General features: G+C 43.7%; 1 protein-coding gene across 1 annotated transcript in view; it reads left to right on the top strand.

Annotated features, from left to right (window-relative positions):
• LOC126282340 (hemicentin-2-like) overlaps positions 1-24,091 on the top strand; it is a 198,508-nt gene that overhangs the window by 159,117 nt on the left and 15,300 nt on the right. The window contains exon 4 of the mRNA XM_049981997.1: positions 20,086-20,373. Coding sequence (XP_049837954.1) covers positions 20,086-20,373 — 288 coding nt within the window. The remainder of the gene's footprint in view (positions 1-20,085; positions 20,374-24,091) is intronic.

Here is a 24,091-nt window from a genome sequence, read left to right as displayed (position 1 = left end):
ACGGACACGTCCAGATCGTCCTATCACCTAACCTCTCAAAACTCTCTCTCTACATCCACCACTGCTGGCGGCTCACCTTCAACTGCCCAACGCTACGCGCTCTTCACATCCAACTGCCCAACACTACACTAGCTAATATTCCAACAATGAGTCCAACCAGCCACAGACTGCGCACAGTGCAGTCAGCGATTTTCGTACAGAACACTACGTGGCGTCAGCAACATAAAAACCTAAACAGCCTACTTACACAGTCTGTGTATGAGGGAGAGCGTCGTCTTGGAGTTATCTTACTTTCCTAATGACAGAGCCATCTGCCATGTCTACCTTCATCAGGGTACTTGAACTCGAAGAACAATCCGTTTTACGGTATTGAAAATCGTCATGAGCTACGTCGAGAGTCTCTGCATGGTGCGAAAACAGCAGCGTGTTTTGCAATTAGTGTAACATGAGTTACTGGGGTAATCTTTTTCCACGAAACATGTATGTCTGATAGGTCAGTCAAAGAGTACACACAGCCAATGTGTCTATCAATATATTGTAATTAACGTCGTGTATATTCGTATAGGACTATCAGGCCTATGATTTCTGTGTACGAATCATGTTACAGGGGATCGGGGAGAGTGATACCTTGGAACACTTCACTTTTATGCAGCTATATAATAGGCGTTTAATAAATTTTCTTATTATGTTTAGAAATGGTAGCATTCACTTCATGGAAACAATCTGTTTCTGCAAACACAAAAACTAATCCGGAAAACCCGGGAACTAATACTCAGTTCAAATGTAAAAATGCTGCAGTCGAGAAATCATGTCAATACTGTATTTAATAGTCTATGCGTTACATCATTACTGTACTAAACACCAATACTCAGTAAGCGCAAAAAAATGAAGCAGGAGTGCTCACAAGAAATAGTTGCAAGCAAAAAATATCTTGAAACTGAAGGGGTGGCCTACTAACACAAATTTCCATTTTCAATAAAGAAGACTTGGTAAGACTTTAAAGAAACTCAGTTAATTTGCAAATATCACGCGTTCGGTGGTAGAAGACCTTCCGTTTCAGGGAACAACATGGTGAACGACAGACGAAATAAGGTTTAACTGTCCACGCTTTGTGTAACTAGTATTAAATATATTTAGAATTTTACTCAGTGCAAAAATTCTCTAAATGAAGAATTAATTATATCTTCAAAATAGCTTTAATATATTATACAGGACGGACACAAACTCTTGTCTCACAACAACAAAAACTGTAGAAAACATCGGAAACTGCTTATCGTAATAAATAAATGATTAAATACTCAAAATCGAATAAAAATCTTAAAAGGTAAGATTATAAACAAATAGTATTACATAAAATATCATTAAGAGACAGTTGGTCTGAACACAGCTTAATAATATTCAAATAAATAGCGAGACAAATCAGAGCACTATCGTCACAGTCTTTGACAAAGAGCTGTGAATATTGGATTAAAAAACAATTCCAACCATTTGGTAGCATATGTTAGCGCTCCAATCTGTTAGTGTGCAGTATCAAACGAACTGAATGAGACCAATAGAGAAACTGTTGTTTTTAATGTTGTTACTTTCACATTTCCCAGTCCATCATCGCGGTGGTTGATTTTTCCAGTAAGAAGACGAAAATTTAATGAAACTAATATCCCAACTCCTACTAATGTGAACATAAAATAATGAAATCTGAGTGAAATGTAATATATGTGACACAGTATCCGAGTCGTTATCGGATCACTGAAAATCCTTTGAGACGATAATTGAGTTACGACCTGAAATATTTAAGTACAAAAGCAACTGACTGTTAAGATATCTGCGTGCCTGGCACTTAATTTTTCATGTTTTGTGTCGATTTTAATGCATTCAAAACTAGGCACGACTTTCACATTCTTGGGCATTTGCCGTTGCATTCAAAACTAGGCACGACTTTCACATTCTTGGGCATTTGCCGTTGTTTATTCTTATAATACAGTTTCTGGCTTTTTCCTTCCTTCTACGCCATACGAGTGCCCATCCTCTTTATCTAGTCCGCTTTCCAGGTTTTAAAATGTGAATACCCCTTCGAGGTTCTTCTTTTTCTGGCTGTAACATTTGATACGCCGGTACTTTCATCTGTGACGGTGACGCCTTTTCTTATTTATGTGCATATCTTAATCTGAAACTCGCTCGTATCCCATTATATTTAGTACAAAAGCCAGTCCTAGAAGACCAGAGATAGTTCCTTCATAGCACGCTCTGGCGGATGCGACTAAAGGAGCCGTCGTTTGTCAGGTCTCACACGCGTTTCGTGTGGTTGCTTTGCTCATTCGTCTTCGGGTCAAAGTGACACACCCGGAGCTCGTCTGCGTTTAGGCGGCTTAAGAAGTCGTCTAGATTGCATTGGCACAGCTCCGACATTTCCGCTGTTGCTTCGCTGTGGTGGTTTTTCGAGTGGGTGTCAGGAGTCGCGGAAGACTGCGGGCAGCGACATTTTTCGTGTTCAAAAAGTCACGTAAGGTATTAAAAACTTATTCATGAGTAATTCTCCCTTTTTCCACAGTTACCTTGATTATAGCTCCCCAGCTCCCTACAACGGTCTCCATTCCTCTGGCAATTGCCTATGATAGAGGTGGTCTGCCACTTTGGCTTCCGTCAAACAGACTTCTGGTAGTGTCTTTGCCTACTGATCAGTGTCATTTCATAATGAGTTGTTGAGGCACACTCTCTGCAAAGAAGCATGGAAAGCTGCAGCGCAATTCCCTTTCTCATGCAGGAAACGAATTACCACACGATACACATCAACGGTGGACTTTGTCATTTTATTATCGGCTCCTGTAGCTCTGCGCTACGACATTGTGGCACGAAAATTTCGATGTGTACTAGATTACTGCAGACATGCAGTTACATACAACAAAAATTAGTTATGGGCTCTGAGCACAATGGGACTTAACATCTATGGTCATCAGTCCCCTAGAACTTAGAACTACTTAAACCTAACTAACCTAAGGACATCACACAACACCCAGTCATCACGAGGCAGAGAAAATCCCTGACCCCTTAATTACGTAGGATTATGTTTTCGATGTGATAAGTAAAATCTCTCTGTCTTATACATTGCGAGACAATCTCCACCAATAAAATTTTCGGAGGTTGTTCATGGTAGATATTTTCTGAGTGTCTGTATTATCAACCTTCTATCCCAGAATCCGGAACTCTGAACCCAGAACTCCGAACGTGGAACACATTGCTTCGAGAGGCAACAAAAATTTCACTTCATATACTTAGCGTGATTATTAACCGAATTATAAAATGATATCATAATGTTCTCGTTAAAGAGATATGCTCTTACGTTCAAAATTTATCACAACAACACTACCGTCAGAGCCTGTGTGTTTGTCTTCAGCCAGTTCGCAAATACACGGACTTCATTCATCCAGTATTTGAGGACGAGTGTACTTAGCGACTTCCAACAAACTTTGCACATAATTTGGACTGTATAATGAGCATCTTCTCGCTGACACCCACGACAACATGAAGAATGAGTAAAGTTTATCTCTTACTACATTTTCTCTGTTCATGTATCAGATACGACGTTTTAACTTATTACATGCTTAGTGCCGACTCAACAAAGTTTGTAGACCGTACCCCCCTATACCGCTGAACTACCTGTAAAATTATATTAAAAAAATGGTTCAAATGGCTCTGAGCACTATGGGACTTAGCTTCTGAGGTCATCAGTCCCATATAACTTAGATCTACTTAAACCAAACTGACCTAAGGACATCACACACATTGCATGCCCGAGGCAGGATTCGAACCTGCGACCGTTGCGGTCACGCGGTTCCAGGCTGTAGTGCCTAGAACCGCGCGGCCACCCCGGCCGGCAAAATTATATTATTGTAGGACACACAGTGCAGGAGACAAGACGTGATAGACGTTTAGATGCGTGAGAAACAAGCTTCTGGTAGAAATGGAGCGTAGTGAAAGTTCATTTTCAGGAATGTGATTTTAGTTTATTAGTTCTTTACTACTAAAACTATTCGAAACATGCTTTGCACATAGTATCTACATACATCAATGACTATACTTGCAAAATTATACCCTTATACAAAACATACTTCAGGAGAAATGATGTCATAAACATTTAGATGCGTGAAAAACGAGCTTCGGCTTAAAATGGGGTTCCAGTTACCCACACTGTATTTATCCAGAACATTTTCACGCTTGCATACTCAACGTCAAATATTTAACACATAAACTCACTTGTAAAGTTATCAGTGGTCGTAAGCTATTTTATACGTGGGAGTTCTAACCTTTAAAGAATCGGGGGTTTACTGGTTATGGTAGGAGGAATCCATGGTCCCTGGTGGCTTGTTACAGTGTAATCGTGTAGTTACAATTTATTAATTTGCCACGCCAGTTATCTTTATTGGCAGGAAATGCCCTCATAAGAGTGAAAATATCAGTGATACAAGAATAGAAAGAGCGTCGTTGTGCCGCTCTTCGATGGCGTACACTGAACCGACACACGCTGCGCATTTCGGCAAACTCTGCGTTATAAAAGCGAGACGTGCTGCTGCGTATTACTCTTACCGAACCTTAGCGAAATAAAGAGACAGTACCAAGTCTTTACGTGCAGAAGCAGTCTGGGCTTTCCTGTTGCCAACAAGAAATCCCGTGAGTGAACGGAACAAGTGTTTCGAAACAAGACACATAGTGTATACCGCTGAGATTCTGCGGTGTTCGGTAGATATTTTCAGTGCAATACAAATAAGAAGATATATGGAGACCACCGACGACCACGGAACCTTATACCATAATAATCAGAACACATCCGTCAACAAGCTTCAAAATTTTGACTACATCAGCATCTTCATAGATACTCCGCAAGCCACCGTATGGTGCATGGCAGAGGGTACCGTGTAGCACTACTTGTCATTTTCTTTCCTGTTCCACTCTCAAACAGAGCAAGGGAAACGCGACTGTCTATATGCCTCCGGATGAGCCCTAGTTTTTCGCATGTTATCTTTGGCGGTTTTCTACATTTAGTCAATAGTATTTCTCAACTAGAACGCCACCTTCCTTCCAGGGGTTCCCAATTGAGCTCTCGAAGCATCTCCGTAACACTTACCCCTTCGAACGTAGGAGTCAAGAATCTAGCAACCCGTCTTTGAATTGCTTGAATTGCTTCTATACCTTCCTTCAATCCGACCTAGTACGGATACCAAACACTAGAGCAGTACTGAGAATAAGTCGCACTAGCGATCTAAATGCGATCTCCTTTACAGGTGAACCACACTTTACTAAAATTCTCCCAATAAATCTGAGCCGGTCACTCGGCTTCCCTGCCACAGTTCTCACATGCTCGTTCCACCTCATATCGCTTTGCAACGCTACGCCCAGATATCTAAGCGACTTTACTGTGTAAAGCAGGACGCTAATAATGCTGTATCCGATTATTACAGGTTTGTTCTTTTTATTCATCGTCATTAACTTCCGATGTTCCACATTTAGAGCTAGCTGCTGTTCATGAGAACAAATGCAAATTTGGTCTAAGTCGTCTTGTATCTTCCTATAGTCAGTCAACTTTGACACCTTACCGTACACCACAGCATCTTCTGCAAACAACCGTAGATTACTGCCCACCCCGTCCGCCAAATAATTTATCTACATCTCGGAAGAATTCTGATTCACACCATACGGTGTACTATTTTGACTACGATTGAAATATTACTTTTAAGTAATTTTACCCAAAGGGGCAATTAATATTTGCTTACGGCAGTTTGTAAGACAAGCAACTTATGAGCAGAAATTCGTAACGGTTTGACTAATGGCAGAAACACTGGAAGTGCCCTACCCCGACCAGCATGTGGGAAGGATGCGAGAAAGAATTTCGTGCATTCCTGCACGGAACCACTCGCCATTGATCCGGTGGTTCGCTCTCTTCGGGCACGTCATGCAGGCGCCTCGTAAGGGCGGCGGGAACGAAGCTTCGCGATGTTCCCGCGGCGCCGGAGCCGCGCTGGCGAGGAAATCGCGTGCGAGCCGGACATATAGTCGCCACTGCCGCACCGCACGCCAGCCACCACATGCACGGAGCCAGCCAGTTCGCGAGTTTTCAAACAACTCATGGCCAAGTAGGGCAGCTGCTGTGTTTCACCCGCTGCGTTCCGTTTATAGCGGCTGGTCGCATGCGTCATCTATTCGTAAAGGCATAGCGACGAATGGCGGCCATTGCTCGCTTGTTCACTCTTTGCCCCGTTTTTCTGGTTAATTTCTAAAAGCTCCACCATTTGGTATTTCTGAAGAATAAACAAATTCATCCCTTTTCTAATTATGAAAATATTTTGTAATAGAGCTGTTAGCGTGAAGAGATGTGTGAAGCGTATTCAGGATCTAGTCTCCGTTAAAAAAATAAAAAGAACTGCTGGAGAAAAATACACCATTTCAGCGGTTTACAGTTCACTCAAGATTTATTACTGGAAAAGAACATATGGAGTATACGAATTGATTATATTCACAGATCAATAGCATAAGTGATTCTAAAGTGGCGGGTATTGATGCATGCTGAAACACCGATATTAGTATGTGGTGTAGCCTCCAAGGACGGCAATGCAAGCGCTGACTCTGGCATCTGGTCGATCACACTAATGGTGAACATTGTCCTGGGATATGTCATTCAATGCCTGGTCTACGTCTTCTCGTTGTTCTGTAAGAGTTGTTGCTTGATGACTCCCACAAGTCATTTCTTGTCCCACCATATCCCACACGGGCTCATTTCGAGACAATTCGGGAGATCGTGCTGCCGAGGGAAATTACAGCACGTCCCTGTTGCAGGAACTGCAAAAGAACTAGTCTAACAACAATCTGCATGTACAGTGCGCTCGTTAGTATCCCTCCAGGAAAAAGGAAGGTAGGAAGATTAGGATTTAACGTCCTGTCGACATCGATCACAAGCTCGGATTGTTCCAAGAATGGAACCATCCTAGCATTAGTATCGAACGATTTATTGAAATCATGGTACACCCAAATCAGGACGGCCGGCCGCGGGTTTGAATCGCCGCCCTTCCGAATGCGAGCCCAGTGTGCTGACCACTGTGCCACCTCGCTCGGTCCCCTCCTGAAACAAAAAAGATGCACGAGAGCTGTAGCTTATCACAACCTGCACTACGAAAGCTCGGGTGAGGCCAATGTGTCTTGGACCAGTTCACTTTAAGGCCGTGTTGTACGTGGGCGACAGAAGCGAGCGACAGCGCGTGACTGCTTCAGGCGACAAAACACAACCGCAGGTGTAGTTACCGAAGCGTCCTACGTCAGCGACATATGTGTTGGTGCCTGTCTCCCGCTGCAACTGGTGACAGTTAAATTCACACCTGTTTGAATCTGATCGCTGCAGAACGCGCGACACAGAGCGACCGGCATGTGTCTTCTTGGCAAAGTAGTGGAGTGGACGCGAGGGCAGCCATAAATTACTTAACATCCGATTTTAAGAAGACTATTAGGAGAAAAAATTTGATTCTTCCGCAACCTATACCTTGATATCCTTAAATGATAAAGGTCAGAATTTATTTTCGTTATTCGTCATAGTTACCTTATTGTTCTGCACGAAATTGAGTACATGGCTGCACCAAATTTATAACAATTTGCAGAGGTAAAATCACATTGTGTAGACTTTCCGTATAGTTCATTTAAAGCCATACATTATTGCCTATGAAATGTAACCAATAATTCTAAATTGTATTTAACGTTGAGACCGAATGATATCTCTTTTCATTCTTGAGATACTGGTTGTTATATCCGCGGACGGGTCGCTAGCGGCGCTTCGGGAATCAAGTGGTCGTAAAACTCGTCGTATCTCATAAAAGGTTTAAGATATCGAAACGACGAATTCTGGAAACGACAGGTCGCAAAAGGACTATTGTATCATATGATTAACACTCGATACATTTTTGTAAACGCGTGAGCAGTGCGAAAACAAGACTTCCTATAACTGCTACCATGAGGCATTCTCCAAATGTTCATAGCCAAACAAAGGGAGAGAAACAGTAAAATGGGGTATCAAAGTGACCAGCGTGAGGTCTAGTTTGGCATGAAAATATTTAACTGCTTGAAAATAATCAGGGTAGTGAACGATAACTTAATTATTAAGCTTAGAAGAAATGGAAATATTTCAGGAAAAGCTGCTGTACATGAAGTGTCAAAAATGTCTTCTGTTCAACACCTAGCAATTTTGCATGTAAAAAGATACATTGGTGAGGTATTTACATGTCAAGAAGGCTTCCCTCGAATCAAGTCCGTTAGGAAGGCAAAGGAGATGTCAGTAAAATCATGCTTTCTGAATGAAACTTAAAATTCAAAAATTGAAGAAAGAAGTCTAACATTTTATGTAATGATTTGTGTAAAAGAAATAAATAGATCAGAGAATCATTCTACGTGCCTTTGAGCTATGCTCGAAATCGTGAACAGAAAATGAGGTGCACCAAACATTTCCCTAATATTTTTTATTTCATAGTTTTAGTCAAATTATTACATCAAACGTTTGACTGTCTTTTCAAAAATGTTGTAAGCTTTAATTTTACAGAGTGTTTAGAGTAATTGAAACACTTGGCCTTAACAGTGACTGTTGATGAATTACGTTCACAAGATCAAATATCTGTAAAATTTCATGGTTCATTGTAATTGGTTAGGAATTAAATGTATGTGATATACTGGGATAGGTGTGAAGGTCAATTTCATTGGCAAGGCCTTTAAAATATACTTAGCAATGCAATGTACACAGTCTGTGTAAAACTTAACATGCAGAATCGTAACTGAGTAAGTCAAAAAATAACAATAGTTGGGAATCGAACCCAAGACCTATTTTTCACATGCAAATATGAACTGTATATGCTATCCCTATACCACAGCAAGCTATTGTTCACTGATATCAGTCTGCATGGTAATGTTTTTATTTAGTTAGTCATGTAATAGTCACTCCTGACACTTACTAGCTGTTAAAAGTTCTTGATCATGTGAAAAAAGAACATTCGCATTTAATTTATTGATGACATAGTCGAATGCTCCTCTGCTCATCGACGTGTGTTCGAAGAACTTGTCTGGTGATCTTAGTAGTTGACGATACTAACAAAATTCACCATGGAGGTTCCTCCCTTTGTAAATTTCATGCACAGCATTCCTTTTCACTTTATTTTCTTAAGTAAACCTAATTCTGTAGCTCTAGTCTCCAGCTACAGTATGCTACAGGTTAGGGACGCCGTTTTACAGAAACAGCTGGTTTGCTCTAAGCAGCTATCTTGTAGCGTGACATGGTCGCTCGCACGCAGGACACACAAGGTTTCCGCCGGATGTTGGTCTTTGTCGCTGGAGTGTCGCGTATCCAGAAGTCGCTCGCTGCTGCTCGCTTCTGTCGCTCACGTAGGACACGGCCTTAGAAACAATTCTCGCCACGTCTACATCGTACAAGCGAACGAGCGTAACTTCCGAGTAGGCGGGAATCGACGGTCATCGCTGAAGACCATGACGCACCATTCCGTCTTGCAGGTGATCCTCTGATGGCACCACTCGAGTCATGCAAGTCGATACCGTGGCGTGAGTGGAAGTCGGGTTAAAGGGGAGCGTACTCTTAGTCTCACCGCTAATAACCGGTTCGCAACAGTTTGTGTTGACAAGTCTGGGTTCACAGGGCCTCTTCTCTGTGCTGTCATAGCTGTGCGATCTGCCACTGCTGCCCTTCCAGTACGATGATCATAGCGGCTGTCTATGTTGTGTGGACGTCCAGAACGTCGTCTATGGATGTGAGAATGTTCACGTGACTACTGGTACCAGCATTGCTCCAAAACTGACGCTGCACATCGAACTTGTATGGCAGTCTTCTGAAAACGCTATCCCGCTACCTGCAACGCCACTTGCCAAACATCGTTGAAAGCAATATCAGTTCATCTACTATCCTCCAGGTGGCATATGCCTTCATCGAATAAAAATCGTCGTCGTCTTTTCATGTGCACTATTTTCCTGGCAGTGTGTACTCCTCAGAAAAACTTTTAATGACAGTTTCTGTTTCCTAGAAACATACTGCAATATTTCATGTAATGACCGTTCACTTCTGAGCGCCTGTGGTAATGTTGAGCGTGCTCTTTCCATTCCTCTCCTTACAGTTTCTCCATCTGGGAAACGTTCCAGGTGAGCAACAGCGATCCGGCTTAGGCTAAAAACCTTTGCCTGTAATTACTTCTCTGGTCTGCTATATTCACGTTCGTGCCCCTAATGTTGTGGGAGAACAAATTACTTCCACCCTTTTGATATCCATCCAAAAATTCTCGTCCGCTTAATATTCGTTGTTCTTCGTCATTGTCGGTAGGTATTTTCAGTACGTGCCCACCTTGCACCCAATTTGCGATAAGAGAGTTTTCCCGTGACGGATGAGTGAATGGTGGTACAAAATACGTACCCAGGGTATATTCAGATAGTGCCCAAACTACTATGCATATAACAGGCAGTTTACTTCAATACACGTTTTCATATTATTCCAAATTCTTAGTATTTTTCCAACATGCAATTCAAGACGACTATGTTCAGTCTAACAACCTGTCTTACACACGCGTTTATTTTAAAGAGCTTATGAATTACTCCTATGAACATCGGTTTCGAGATTGTGATTGTAAGCGTTTCACGGATTACATATACCACGCTAGGTTTAATAAAAAATTCCTAGTTTACTTTGTCTCGAGTTTCCCTGTAAAAAGAGTCAAATACGTTAATTAAATCCACGATTGTTACCACCTGTTTAGAATTAAATATTTGTGATGGATTAAATATTTCAAATTAAACGTCTGTTCTGATAATCCTTCACTTTTCGTGATTTTTTTGTGTATTTGTCCTATTTACTATGCAGTACATCACTACATGAATCCCCAGTTTCTACCTGAGTTCCCAGAGCTAATTATAGTTTATGAATGTTATCGTTGTTCGCTAACGCTTATCGATATATGATGGCGTATCCGATACGTTTGTGTACAGCGATATTTTCAGAAGCTGCGTCAGCCGTGGCACTACAAGGGTGATCGAGTGTTGTCAACGCCACCATGTCGATTGTGTCATCTGAGAGCAGCTGGCTTTGTCATTCTGTTACCTTTGCCCTCGTTAACTACCGATAACAGAGAGCTTTTCACGCTTTCTGCGTTCATTCGGTAGAACAACATTCATGACACTGCAGCTGTTTCTCTTATCATAGACCACCTCACTCTCCTACTGAAAAGTCATTCGACTTTGAATACTCCCATGGTGGGTAATATTAGCCTTTTGGTAAAGAAGGAAATTACTTTGTGATTAAAATATTTTAATTTCGAAGTCTGAGGCACGAGTAATATGAACATGATTACTTTCCCCTTGATTTATAGTAATTTGGTCAATCCATTGTCCATGAACCAGTAAGATAACGTTAAGCTTTAACCGTTAAATAATCAGCAACGATATTGCTCCGTTCTTTTAAATTATTTCTTGAAGGCTTTCAGGGAAGACAGAGATGTGTTGTTGTTTCATCTGTTGAGATATCACTTAAATCAAACAGGATGGAATATGGTAATAAAGCAGAGGGAAGAATTTATGTGGTTAAAGGACTTGCATTTTTTGGTAATAAAACTGATATTCCTGTTGTGTTATTTCGGTTCTGGTTTCCACGAAATGTCACACTCATATTAACTTCCCAATTGACGAGACGAAAATTCCAAACCCTCTGCGTTCATTCTTTCCACGAGTAGGAGCACGTGACCTTGTCCTTACTACGCAGAAGGACAGTCTGTAACAAAATGATATCAGCTAAGGCCGCTATACGTCACGATGGGTATTGGACGCTCTTCAGATATACTAAAAGCAAGGAGACATTCATTGTAGACATACCCAGCCTCAGTACAAAGTCAGATGAGAAAGAGTCACTGAGCTCAAAGATTTGCCACGTTACGACTACACGATACCAATTCGTGCAACAAAATATATACGGATTGTGAAGTTGCTTGTAGTTCAGTCTGCAAGATCATGCACATGTGTAGGAATTTTAAATTAACTTTGTTCTAAAGGGCTCAGGAAACCTCCACTAAAGAATGGCGTGTCGTAAATACGTATCTTATGAACGTGACGAATTACGGACAAACAGAGGAGGAAAGAAGAACAACAAAATCAGAAGAAACGAGAAGATTACTAAATGACACGTCGGCTTGAAGTGAATAAGAATAAACTTAGTACTTAATACCCTCACTTAAATAGCACAAGAATTAACTAAACAGGGTGGGACTTCTAAGGTGACAGGTAGTCGACATACAACGACCAAGCGTACTTATATAACGTCCCGGAAAAAAGTCATTTAAAACATTGGTGCCTGTTCCACTATTATGGTGATCACTCCTCATCCGCGAATGAAATAGAGCTGTGAACTGTAAACTTCAGCGCTTATCTTACAATCCACTGAAAAAATAGTAACCTGTTCTGTTAGTCTTGTGATCTCAAGGCCTGCAGGGCTGATCTGGAATAGGAGGTAACACAAAAGAGTCTTTAAACATGTTCGACGTTTTCTGCTAATCTATCTAATAAGGATCCCATATAGCGTAGCAGTACCATACAAGTGAACGGACAAGCGTAGAGTAGGCAGTCTCTTCTGTGCGTTTATTGCATCTTCTATCCGTTCAGCAAATAAAACGCACTGTTTGGCTCACCTTCTTTACAACATATTTTTCTGTGATGATACTGATTAAAGTGTTCGTACCCGCAAGACATTTAGTAGTGGAAATACTCCGTAACCTAAATTCAACAGAACAATTTCAGTACTTCTGTGCAGGAGCTCACCTTCCTTCAGTGTCAACAAGATAACGCAAGACCACATGTTGCTGGTGATACCTTGATATATCACGACACCAGAGGGCGTTCATCTGTTGACCTAGCCAGCACGTTCTGTAAACCTCTCACCCACTGAGAACATCTGATCATAAGTTGCCGATTGACTTTCAAGCCAACCAGTCGGCAACTACTGCAGGTGTCGAATTCTGATATAACGGAGTTGAAGCAACCTTGAATGACGTATCTGGGTCTGTCATCCGGGTTTGACTCGACGGCCTGCCGACCTAGAGCTACTGTTGCTGCCAGAGGACAGCCCTGCTTAGTAAATTTCGTACCCTGTATATCCTCAAATAATGTACAAATTTGATCTGATGTTTATCCTGTTGTACTGTACACGCAGAATAAGCGAAACTTCGTTATTTGCTGTCCTTACCGATGTTCCATATAAGGGACGTTCAGAAAGAAACGACCCGGAGACATAATTACAGAAATCAGTTCCTGTACCTGCTGAACTGCTTAACATAGCTAGTGGCGGGGATTTTATGAGACAGCCATTTACCGCCTTGTGCCACAGTGGGGCAACTGTCTCGAAAGCCAGGGTCAATACTTTTAACATACAGGTACTGGTTGTTGTAATTATGCCTCCAGCTCGTTTGTGCTTGAAGGCCCCTTATATTAAATTGCCAACAGCATAGTTATAATAAATCTTATACCAGAGAAAGCGAAAGAGGAAATTGTTATAGATGTTGTCCAAGGAATTCTTAAGTGATTCTTTGAAAATAGTGTCGTTAAGTTTTTAGAAAACACGCGACATTCAGTTCCGCATAATAAATAGTTTATCATCAATTAATCCAGCATACGTAAAGGAGTCAGTAAAGACGATAGACGAGTCTGTAGCGTGGGTAGAGTGCTCCACCTTTTTGGGTGTACATGTTGGCGAAAATTTGAATTGAAAGAAGCTGATTACTCAACTACTGGAACCATTTAATTCGCCTAACTTTGCAAACACGCTGAAGTAGGCCATTGCGGACTCGGTAAGCAGGACCTCACTCCCAGGTAGACAAGAAACAAAGTAAGTTTTAAAAAGAACATAGAATGACACTTTACAGCTGTATAGTTAACTGCTAAGTGATAATAGATTCTTTTCGTGAGTCCTCCCTCGGGCATGGTTGTGTGTGTTTGTCCGTAGGATAATTTATGTTCTGTAGTGTGTAAGCTTAGGGACAGATGGTCTTAGCAGTTAAGTCCCATAAGGTTTCACACACATTTGAACATTTGACGAAATCCACTTTCATTTGGATGGGTTCGTCAATAATTATAATTGGCGCAATTGGGGGACTGAAAAGCTTCATTTGGAGATCGAGAAGTCTCTTCATCCTCAATGGGTGACTGTGTGGTGTGCAATGTCCAGTTACGGAATAATCAGTGCGGTATTCCTTGATGGCGCGGTAGGTGAGGGTTTTGAAAGATGATTTCATCCTCATTATTCAAAGTGACCGTGATGTGAAGAATATGTGGTCCATGCAAGCAGGAGCTCGACCCTATCGAAGCAGGAGTGTGTTTGATGCCCTGGAGGAGCACTTTGGAAAACCGCATTCTGGCTCTGGGATACCCAGAGGCCGCTGGTATGGGCCTCGACAGGCCGCCACATTCCCCGGAGCTGAACATGTAAGACATCTTCTTATAGGGCTATATTAAAGCAAGGTGTACAGCAATAACCTCAAAACCAGTGCTCAGCTGAAAATAGCCATTCAGGAGGCCATCGACAGCATCAGTGTTCCGAAACTTCAGCGGGTCCTACAGAATTTCGCTATTCACTTGCACCGCATCGTCGCCAATGGTGGCACACATATTGAACATGTCATAACCTAAATCAGAATATCTCTAGGAACGTTTACATGTTGTAAAAAGTGTGTGCACGCCATAGTTTTTAGCTAAATTTACGTTTTTTTTCTTTCTTCTCTCTGTCTTTTTTTTTTTTTTTTTTTTTTCTTTTCTTTTTGCACGTGGTTCAGTAATTGTCACCCTGTAGGTGACCCCGACAAGGACTGTAACAGCTGCATTACATTTCGGATGTGCAGCTGCATAAAGTCAGCTTCTTCTTCTAATCTTTCGGCTGTACATCGTTGAGCCATCTTCAGAGTGAGGTGAAACACTGACGCACCAACACTCGCCCCGTTCCTTTAAACCGGCGGATCCCGTCACTGCGCGTGCGGCAGCAGACACACAGGCGCCAGAGACGTTGATCGGCGACAGAGGAGTACAACATGCATGAACTGTATCTGCGATTGCGCAGTGAATCCGCCCTGGGATCCCAATGTATCACTGAGATCTGCCCTGCCGTGACGTCTTTGTAATTTCATTACAGAAAGCGCTGGATTCCACGATTTATCGAAGCTGAAGCAGCTCTTCTTTAATTAAATTAGTCCCCGAGCAAATTTCTGTTACCTCTTTCACAACCAAGTCGTAAAAGATGCAGTAGACGCTAAGATATCGACGTTTTCGCATAAAGCAGACTTGAGTGAAATGCATCACTATAGCACTCTGCCACAGCCGATTTATTAGGCAGTAAGAGCCTGATAATACGTGCGTTGGATTATACGAATCGTTTGTCTGATGTATGAAAGGCAGATTTCGCTGGGGATCTTGTATAAACCAGCATTCCTGAGCATCAGATATGTTTAATGGAACCCAAGAATGCTGTTGTCTTCGATGTAGGTAGAGAAGGCACTTAATGTTTGCGAATGATCCGTCTTATTTCTGATGATAGATACTCCACATATAACAGAAAGATGTCGATTTGAATCTTTCTGTGTCTTCTTCTGCATTGCTTACATTCCACCTTTCGTTTCATTCATATCGCCTTACGTACCTGCTGTGGAGAATACTCTCTTTAAGCGTAGACGCTCGTCTTGAAGACTGCTGTCGTCAGCAGTGATGTGTGCTCTGTATACCAACATTGGAGAACAGTCATCGTCTGCGAAGGATGGTGGTAGCTATTTACACGTAAGTATAAATCTGTATCCTTCGGTTTTCGTTGGGACGTGCAATATATTCGTTAAACACGATCTGATGCTCGAAAGGCTGGGGTACACAAGATCATCTGCGAATGTGGCCTTTCATACACCAGACAAAGGATTCGTATAACATATGAAAGATGTACACAACACTGCACGTACATCCGGTTCTTACACTCAAATAAATCGGCTGTGACAGAGCGCTATGCCGATAAAGATCACTGTATGATGTACGAAAACGTCGAAATTTTAGCTTCTGATTCATCTTTCTGGGACTTGGTTGTGAAAGAAGAGACTGAAATTCACTTCGCTAATAATTTAATTAAAAGAATATCTACTTCAGCTTGGATAAATCATGGAATCTGGCGCTTTCTTTAATGAACTTGCAAAGACCTCGCGACAGCGCAGTTCTCAGTGATACATCGACATCCCAGCGTGGATTCACTTTACAGCCACAGATATAATTCATGTACGTTGTACTTATGCACTGCCGATCAACGTATCTGGCACCTATATATCAGTTGTTGCGTGCAAAGTGAGGCAGTCTGTGAGTTTAAAGGGACAAAGAGAGTGTAGTATCCTGTCTTTCGACTCACACTGAGGGTGACTGAACGATATACAGCCCAAACTGCAGAAGATGAATATAACTGTGACACAAAGTCACGCATGAAGCAGGCGATCATAATGCCCAGCAGCTTTGTATTCGGGCTGATTAGGTCGCAGTGGCAGAAGTCGAAACAGCAGGCAAATAATGAATATTGCTCATGTGACGCATTTCGGAATATGTCCATCATGAAACAACCAAGAGCGATTGATTACTTCAAGTGTAAAGTTTTATGTGAAACGCCATATCTACGTGAAGCAACCTCCCCTAAATATTTGACGATGTATACATTCCGAAACGCGTCATATGATCACCAGAGTCATTCCTTGCATGACGTTTGACTTACCATTGCGACCCATGCAGTCTGAATCCAGAACTTAGGACTATTTTTAAGAAGAAGCTGAGGTTATGCGACTGCACAAGCGAAATTTAATGACGCAGTCGTTGCATTGAGTAAACACGAAGATGCACACATCGATTGCAACTTTTTGTCGTAGCACACAAATTCGAGAGCCTAAAATGGCTAAAGTATATTCCACGAAGGACCACTCTTCAAGCCGGCCGGTGTGGTCGAACGGTTCTGGGCTCTTCAGTCTGGAACTGAGCGACGTCTACGGTCGCAGGTTCGAATCCTGCCTCGGGCGTGGATGTGTGTGATGTCCTTAGGGTAGTTAGGTTTAAGTTGTTCTAAGTTCTAGGGGGCTGATGACCTCAGATGTTAAGTCCCATAGTGCTCAGAGCCATTTGAACCACTGTCGAAGATGTTTGTCCAAGAACACAACCCGGTAACAAGCCGTTGAATACCGATGTCCTGGTGCCACAACTTTATGAGGCTAAGTCGCTGCGCGGCCTAGACGTTTACAGCTGGCCGCTTCAAGCAGGATCTGTTGGCAGCGGTCTCCACCCTGGTGAGCAGGCTTAGTCTGCCGGACACTGGCGGTGCAGCGTTTTAAGTACAGCGTGCGCAGAAGAAGCGGTCGGGGGCCATTTCAGCCTCCTGATAGAATAGAAGGAGACAGATAGAAGCATCTCCAAGGGGCGACGTGACTGCTGCCTGTCAGCGAAACAACAGTCCGTGAGTGGCGGCGGTGGCGTCCGGTGTTCTCTTCAACAATACGCCATGGTGGTTGTTCTCATTCGGAAGGTGGGTTGTTTTGACTGTCGTTGCTATGGACACTAAGAGCTCGTGTATTGACTGTCCCTCGCACTGTCCTGCTACGCACGTCGGATATAAGCCCAGACAAACCACAGACGAAGTTATTTCCTAATCTGTTTTGCGTACTTCCACTCAGGAATGTCATACGACAATTTTCTGGGTGGTTATCATTATGTAGAAAGAACTGATTGCACGAAAACGAGCAGTAAGAATGAGATGAGATGTCCATTTGTACTCTTCAGAGACTTATGGATTTTAAAAGCAGCTTCACACTATATAATATGTATATTCGTTGTAAATACCCAACCAGGTAACCGAAAGCGTTAATGTGGTGCTTCCGGGATTCAGGACTGGGAGCCTTACCGGATCGGATCTGCTTCGCAGGTTAACGACAAGGGTTGGTGAACTGGGCAGTTTGGAGGTGGTTTTAAGCGGTTTTCCACATCCACGAAGGTAAATACCGGGCTGGTACAAGTCTCGCCTCGGCTATACGCTACGGAAACACTTAGGATATGTTATCAGACTTGAAAATAAATTTTCTATTGACGGGGACACATTTGGTACACAAATCCTGTACGTGGTTACGAAGCGGGTAGTGCTTGCGTCAAAAAATGCATTCAACCGACAAGTGCCACTAAGATAACCTTAAACCGCAATCGCGATAGGCTACAATCCGACATTTATCAAAGTCGGAAACGCTTGGGTTCGCATTTCTCCTCCTTACACGAGGCCTCACAACAAAGTTTCACCAGACAACGCCGGTCAACTGCTGTTTGTGTATGAGAAATCGGTTGGAAACTTTCCTCATGTCACCACGTTGTAGGTGTCGCCACCGGCGCCAACCTTGTGTGAATGCTCTGAAAATCTAATGATTTGCATACCACAGCATCTTCTTCCTGTCGGTTAAACACTCCTGGAAATTGAAATAAGAACACCGTGAATTCATAGTCCCAGGAAGGGGAAACTTTATTGACACATTCCTGGGGTCAGATACATCACATGATCACACTGACAGAACCACAGGCACATAGACACAGGCAACAGAGCATGCACAATGTCGGCACTAGTACAGTGTATATCCACCTTTCGCAGCAATGCAGGCTGCTATTCTCCCATGGAGACGATCGTAGAGATGCTGGATGTAGTCCTGTGGAACGGCTTGCCATGCCATTTCCACCTGGCGCCTCAGTTGCACCAGCGTTCGTGCTGGACGTGCAGACCGCGTGAGACGACGCTTCATCCAGTCCCAAACATGCTCAATGGGGGACAGATCCGGAGATCTTGCTGGCCAGGGTAGTTGACTTACACCATCTAGAGCACGTTGGGTGGCACGGGATACATGCGGACGTGCATTGTCCTGTTGGAACAGCAAGTTCCCTTGCTGGTCTAGGAATGGTAGAACGATGGGTTCAATGACGGTTTGGATGTACCGTGCACTATTCAGTGTCCCCTTGACGATCACCAGAGGTGTACGGCCAGTGTAGGAGATCGCTCCCCACACCATGATGCCGGGTGTTGGCCCTGTGTGCCTCGGTCGTATGCAGTCCTGATTGTGGCGCTCACCTGCACGGTGCCAAACACGCATACGACCATCATTGGCACCAAGGCAGTAGCGACTCTCATCGCTGAAGACGACACGTCTCCATTCGTCCCTCCATTCACGCCTGTCGCGACACCACTGGATGCGGGCTGCACGATGTTGGGGCGTGAGCGGAAGACGGCCTAACGGTGTGCGGGACCGTAGCCCAGCTTCATGGAGGCGGTTGCGAATGGTCCTCGCCGATACCCCAGGAGCAACAGTGTCCCTAATTTGCTGGGAAGTGCCGGTGCCGTCCCCCACGGCACTGCGTAGGATCCTACGGTCTTGGCGTGCATCCGTGCGTCACTGCGGTCCGGTCCCAGGTCGACGGGCACGTGCACCTTCCGCCGACCACTGGCGACAACATCGATGTACTGTGGAGACCTCACGCCCCACGTGTTGAGCAATTCGGCGGTACGTCCACCCGGCCTCCCGCATGCCCACTATACGCCCTCGCTCAAAGTCCGTCAACTGCACATACGGTTCACGTCCACGCTGTCGCGGCATGCTACCAGTGTTAAAGACTGCGATGGAGCTCCGTATGCCACGGCAAACTGGCTGACACTGACGGCGGCGGTGCACAAATGCTGCACAGCTAGCGCCATTCGACGGCCAACACCGCGGTTCCTGGTGTGTCCGCTGTGCCGAGCGTGTGATCATTGCTTGTACAGCCCTCTCGCAGTGTCCGGAGCAAGTATGGTGGGTCTGACACACCGGTGTCAATGTGTTCTTTTTTCCATTTCCAGGAGTGTATTTCGTGTCTGTAGCACGTCACCTTAGTGGTGTAGCAATTTTAATGGCCAGTAGCATACTTTTGTGCTCAAGTTCTGCACACGAGACTTGATATCTTATAGTGACTGTCCAGCGACGTAGCTGACTGCCAGAGCTGAGGAGGTGCGTGGGTGCCCGCGGGCAGTGCCGCAGGTGGAGATCGCGGGCGGTCCGGACCTGTACGTGCGCGCCGGCAGCACGGTGTCGCTGCGCTGCGAGGTGCGGCAGGCGCCCGACGCGCCCGCCTACGTGCTGTGGTTCCACGACGGCGAGCGCGTGCTCGACTACGCAGACATGCGCGTGGAGCGCGCCGCCCCGGACACCACCGTGGCGCAGCTGTCGGTGCGCGACGCCGCCCAGCGCCACTCCGGCAACTACACCTGCAGGCCCAGCAACATGCAGCCCGCCACCGTCTTCCTGCACGTGCTCGACGGTAAGGCTTCCTCCAGCCCTGGTCGTTCCTGCCTCCAGATGCTTGTCTTCATAGGTACCCCATAGCCTCCATGAGATGGTGGGTAACATAATGCAGTCGTCAGACCTCAACTCTGGCAATAGGTAAACATGGCGGTAGCATTCTTGTCATTAACTAGCGACCCGCCCTGGCTACGCACGGTTATCACTAATTGCAACGCGACCACAACATTACTGCACTTTGGGATTGGAATTATTATATTCTTCTTGAAGTCTGAGGGCAATTCGCCTGTCTCATATATCTTGATCACCAGATGGTAGAGATTTTGTCATGACTAGCTCTCCCAAGGTTTTGAGTAGTTCTAATGGAATGTTGTCTACTCCTGGAGCTTTGTTTTGACTCAGTTCTGTCAGTGCTCTGTCAAACTCATCACGCAGTATCATATCTCCCACTTCATATTGATCTACATCCTCTTCCATTTTTATAACATTGCCCTCAAGTGCATCGCCCTTGTATAGACCCTCTTATATACTTCTTCCACCTTTCTGTTTTCCCTTCTTTGCTAAGAACTGGGTTTCCATCTGAGCTCTTAATATTCATACAAGTGACTCTCTTTTCTCCAAATGTCTCTTTAATTTTCCTGTAGGCAGTATCTATCTTACCCCTAGTGAGATAAGCTTCTACATCCTTACATTTGTCCTCTAGCCATCCCTGCTTAGCCATTTTGCACTTCCTGTCGATCTCATTTTTGTGACGTTTGTATTCCTTTTTTCTGCTTCATTTACAGTGTTTTTATATTTTCTCCTTTCATCAATTAAATTCAATATTTCTTCTGTTATCCAGGGATTTCTACTAGCCCTCGTCTTTTTACCTACTTGATCCTCTGCTGCCTTCGCCACTTCATCCCTCAAAGCTACCCATTCTTCTTTTACTGTATTTCATTCCCCCACTCTTCTCAATTGTTCCCTTACGCTCTCTCTGAAACTCTGTACAACCTCTGGTTTAGTCAGTTTACCCAGGTCCCATATCCTGAAATTCCCACCCTTTTGCAGTTTTGTCAGTTTTAATCTACAGTTAATAACCAATAGATTCTGGTCAGAGTCCACATCTGCCCCTGGAAATGTCTTACATTTTAAAACCTGGTTCCTAAATCTCTGTCTTACCATTATATAATCTATCTGAAACCTGTCAGTATCTCCAGGCTTCTTCCATGTATACAATCTTCTTTTACGATTCTTGAACTAAGTGTTAGCTATGATTAGGTTGTGCTCTGTGCAAAATTCTACCAGGCGGCTTCCTCTTTCATTTCTTACCCCCAATCCATATTCACCAAATACGTTTCCTTCTCTCCCTTTTCCTACTGACGAATTCCAGTCACCCATGACTATTAAATTTTCGTCTCCCTTCACTATCTGAATAATTTCTTTAATCTCATCATACATTTCTTCAATTCCTTCGTCATCTACAGAGCTAGTAGGCATATAAACTTGTACTACTACGGTAGGCGTGGGCTTCGTATCTATCTTAGCCACAATAATGCGTTCACTACGCTGTTTGTAGTAGCTTACCCGCATTCCTATTTTCCTGTTCATTATTAAACCTACTCCTGCATTAGCCCTATTTGATTTTGTGTTTATAACCCTGTAGTCATCAGACCTGAAGTCTTGTTCCTCCTGCCCTCGAACTTCACTAATTCCCACTATATCTAAGTTTAACCTATCCATTTCTCTTTTTAAATTTTCTAACCTACCAGCCCAATTAAGGGATCTGACATTCCACGCTCCGATCCGTAGAACGCCAGTTTTCTTTTTGCTGATAACGACATCCTCTTGGGTAGTCCCCGCCTGGAGATCCGAATGGGCGACTATTTTACCTCCTGAAGGTTTTACCCAAGAGAACGCCATCATCATTTAATCATACAATAAAGCTGCATGCCCTCGGGAAAAATTACGGCCGTAGTTTCCCCTTGCTTTCAGCCGTTCGCAGTACCAGCACAGCAAGGCCGTTTTGGTTATTGTTACAAGGTCAGATCACTCAATCGTCCAGACTGTTGCCCCTGCAACTACTGAAAAAGCTGCTGCCCCTCTTCAGGAACCATAAGTTTATCTAGCCTCTCAATATATACCCATGCGTTGTTGTTGCACCTACGGTACGGCTATCTGTATCGCTGAGGCACGCAAGCCTCCCCACCAACGGCAAGGTCCATGGTTCATGGGGTAGGTGCAGGTCATATCAATCTATAAAAAGGGTAGAAAATCGGATTCACATAATTACGGGCCAATTTCACTGACATCGATTTGTTGTAGAATCATGGAACTTGTTTTGTGTTCAGACATAATGTCCTTTGTACACTCTGACAAGCTCTTCTGCAGAAACCATCAAGGTTTTAGCTAATAGCAGTCATGCGAGACACAGGTGCCCCTATTTGTGCATGATATACAAGAGGCTCTAGATACTGGCTCCTAGGTTGATGCCATATTTCTCGACTTTCGAAAGGCGTTCGACTCAGTTCCGCACTGTCGCTTACTGCGCGCTTACGGTCTATCCCATGACATATGCGGTTGGATAGAAAGTTTTCTAACATGAGGGAGCAGTATGTCGTTCTGAGCGGGGTAACTTCAACAGAAACAAGAGTAACTTCAGGTGTGCCCCAGGGCAGCGTAATAAGTCCTCTGCTTTTTACCATTTACATAAACGATCTGGTTGATGGTATTGACAGCGGCCTTAGACTGTCTGCCGATGATGCTGTAATCGACAGGAAAGTAGTATCACACGAAAGTTGTGAACAAATCAATGAGGATTTGCAGAAAATAAATGCGTGATATAAAGACTGGCAGTTATCTCTTAATTTTAGTAATTGTAACCTACTGTCTATAGCAAGGCGAAAATCCCTATTAACGTATGTGTACAAAATAAATGATCAGTCTCTGCAAGCGGTAACATCAGTCAAGCATCTGGGTATGACTATTCGAAATGATCTCAAATGGAATGATCAGATTACACAAGTAAAGGGTAAGGCGAATTCTAGATTGCGGTTTGTTGGTAGAATCCTGAAGCGCTGCAGTCCTTCAACGAAGAAAATAGCTTACAATACGTTAGTTCGTCCTGTCTTAGAGTAATGTTCGTCTTTAAGGGACCCTTACCAGTTGGGTCTGATTCAAGAGACTGAGAAGGTCCAAATAAGAGCGGCAAGATCCGTGACTGATAAATTTAGCCATCGCGAGACCGTTATAAATCTCATAGAAAGTTTGAAGTGGGACACACTTGCAGATAGACGACGCGTTAAACAGTAGGGACTGCTCACTAAATTCCGAAATCCAATCTTCAACGACGATGTAGAGCATATATTATTAGCACCAACTTTTAAATCGCGTAATGATCATCATTCAAAGATAAGGGAAATAAGAGCTCATACCGAGGCGTTCAGTCAGTTGTTTTTCCCTCGCGCGATCCGCTTGGTGGCTAGCGGAGTATATATGTAGCTGCAGAAGTATTATGATCAAAACTCACGATAAGCCAACCGAAGCGCCCACACTCTCCCAGGTGCAATAATATTGTTGTCGACTGATAACTAGCAGCTTCCAAAGAACAAGTCAATGAGTGATGTTCTCGAGCGTTAGCGAGTCTCACGACATGCTATTAATTCGATTCTTGAGACCACACAGTCCTCAGTCGTTTAGTCACGTCAGTGTATTGAGGAACACTCCACAGTTTCCTTTGCATTTTTGTTCGTAAACGT

Source organism: Schistocerca gregaria, chromosome 7, assembly GCF_023897955.1.
Source record: "Schistocerca gregaria isolate iqSchGreg1 chromosome 7, iqSchGreg1.2, whole genome shotgun sequence".
NCBI lineage: Eukaryota > Metazoa > Arthropoda > Insecta > Orthoptera > Acrididae > Schistocerca > Schistocerca gregaria.
The sequence above is the reverse complement of the archived record's forward strand: the minus strand, read 5'-3'. Positions and strand labels throughout refer to the sequence as shown.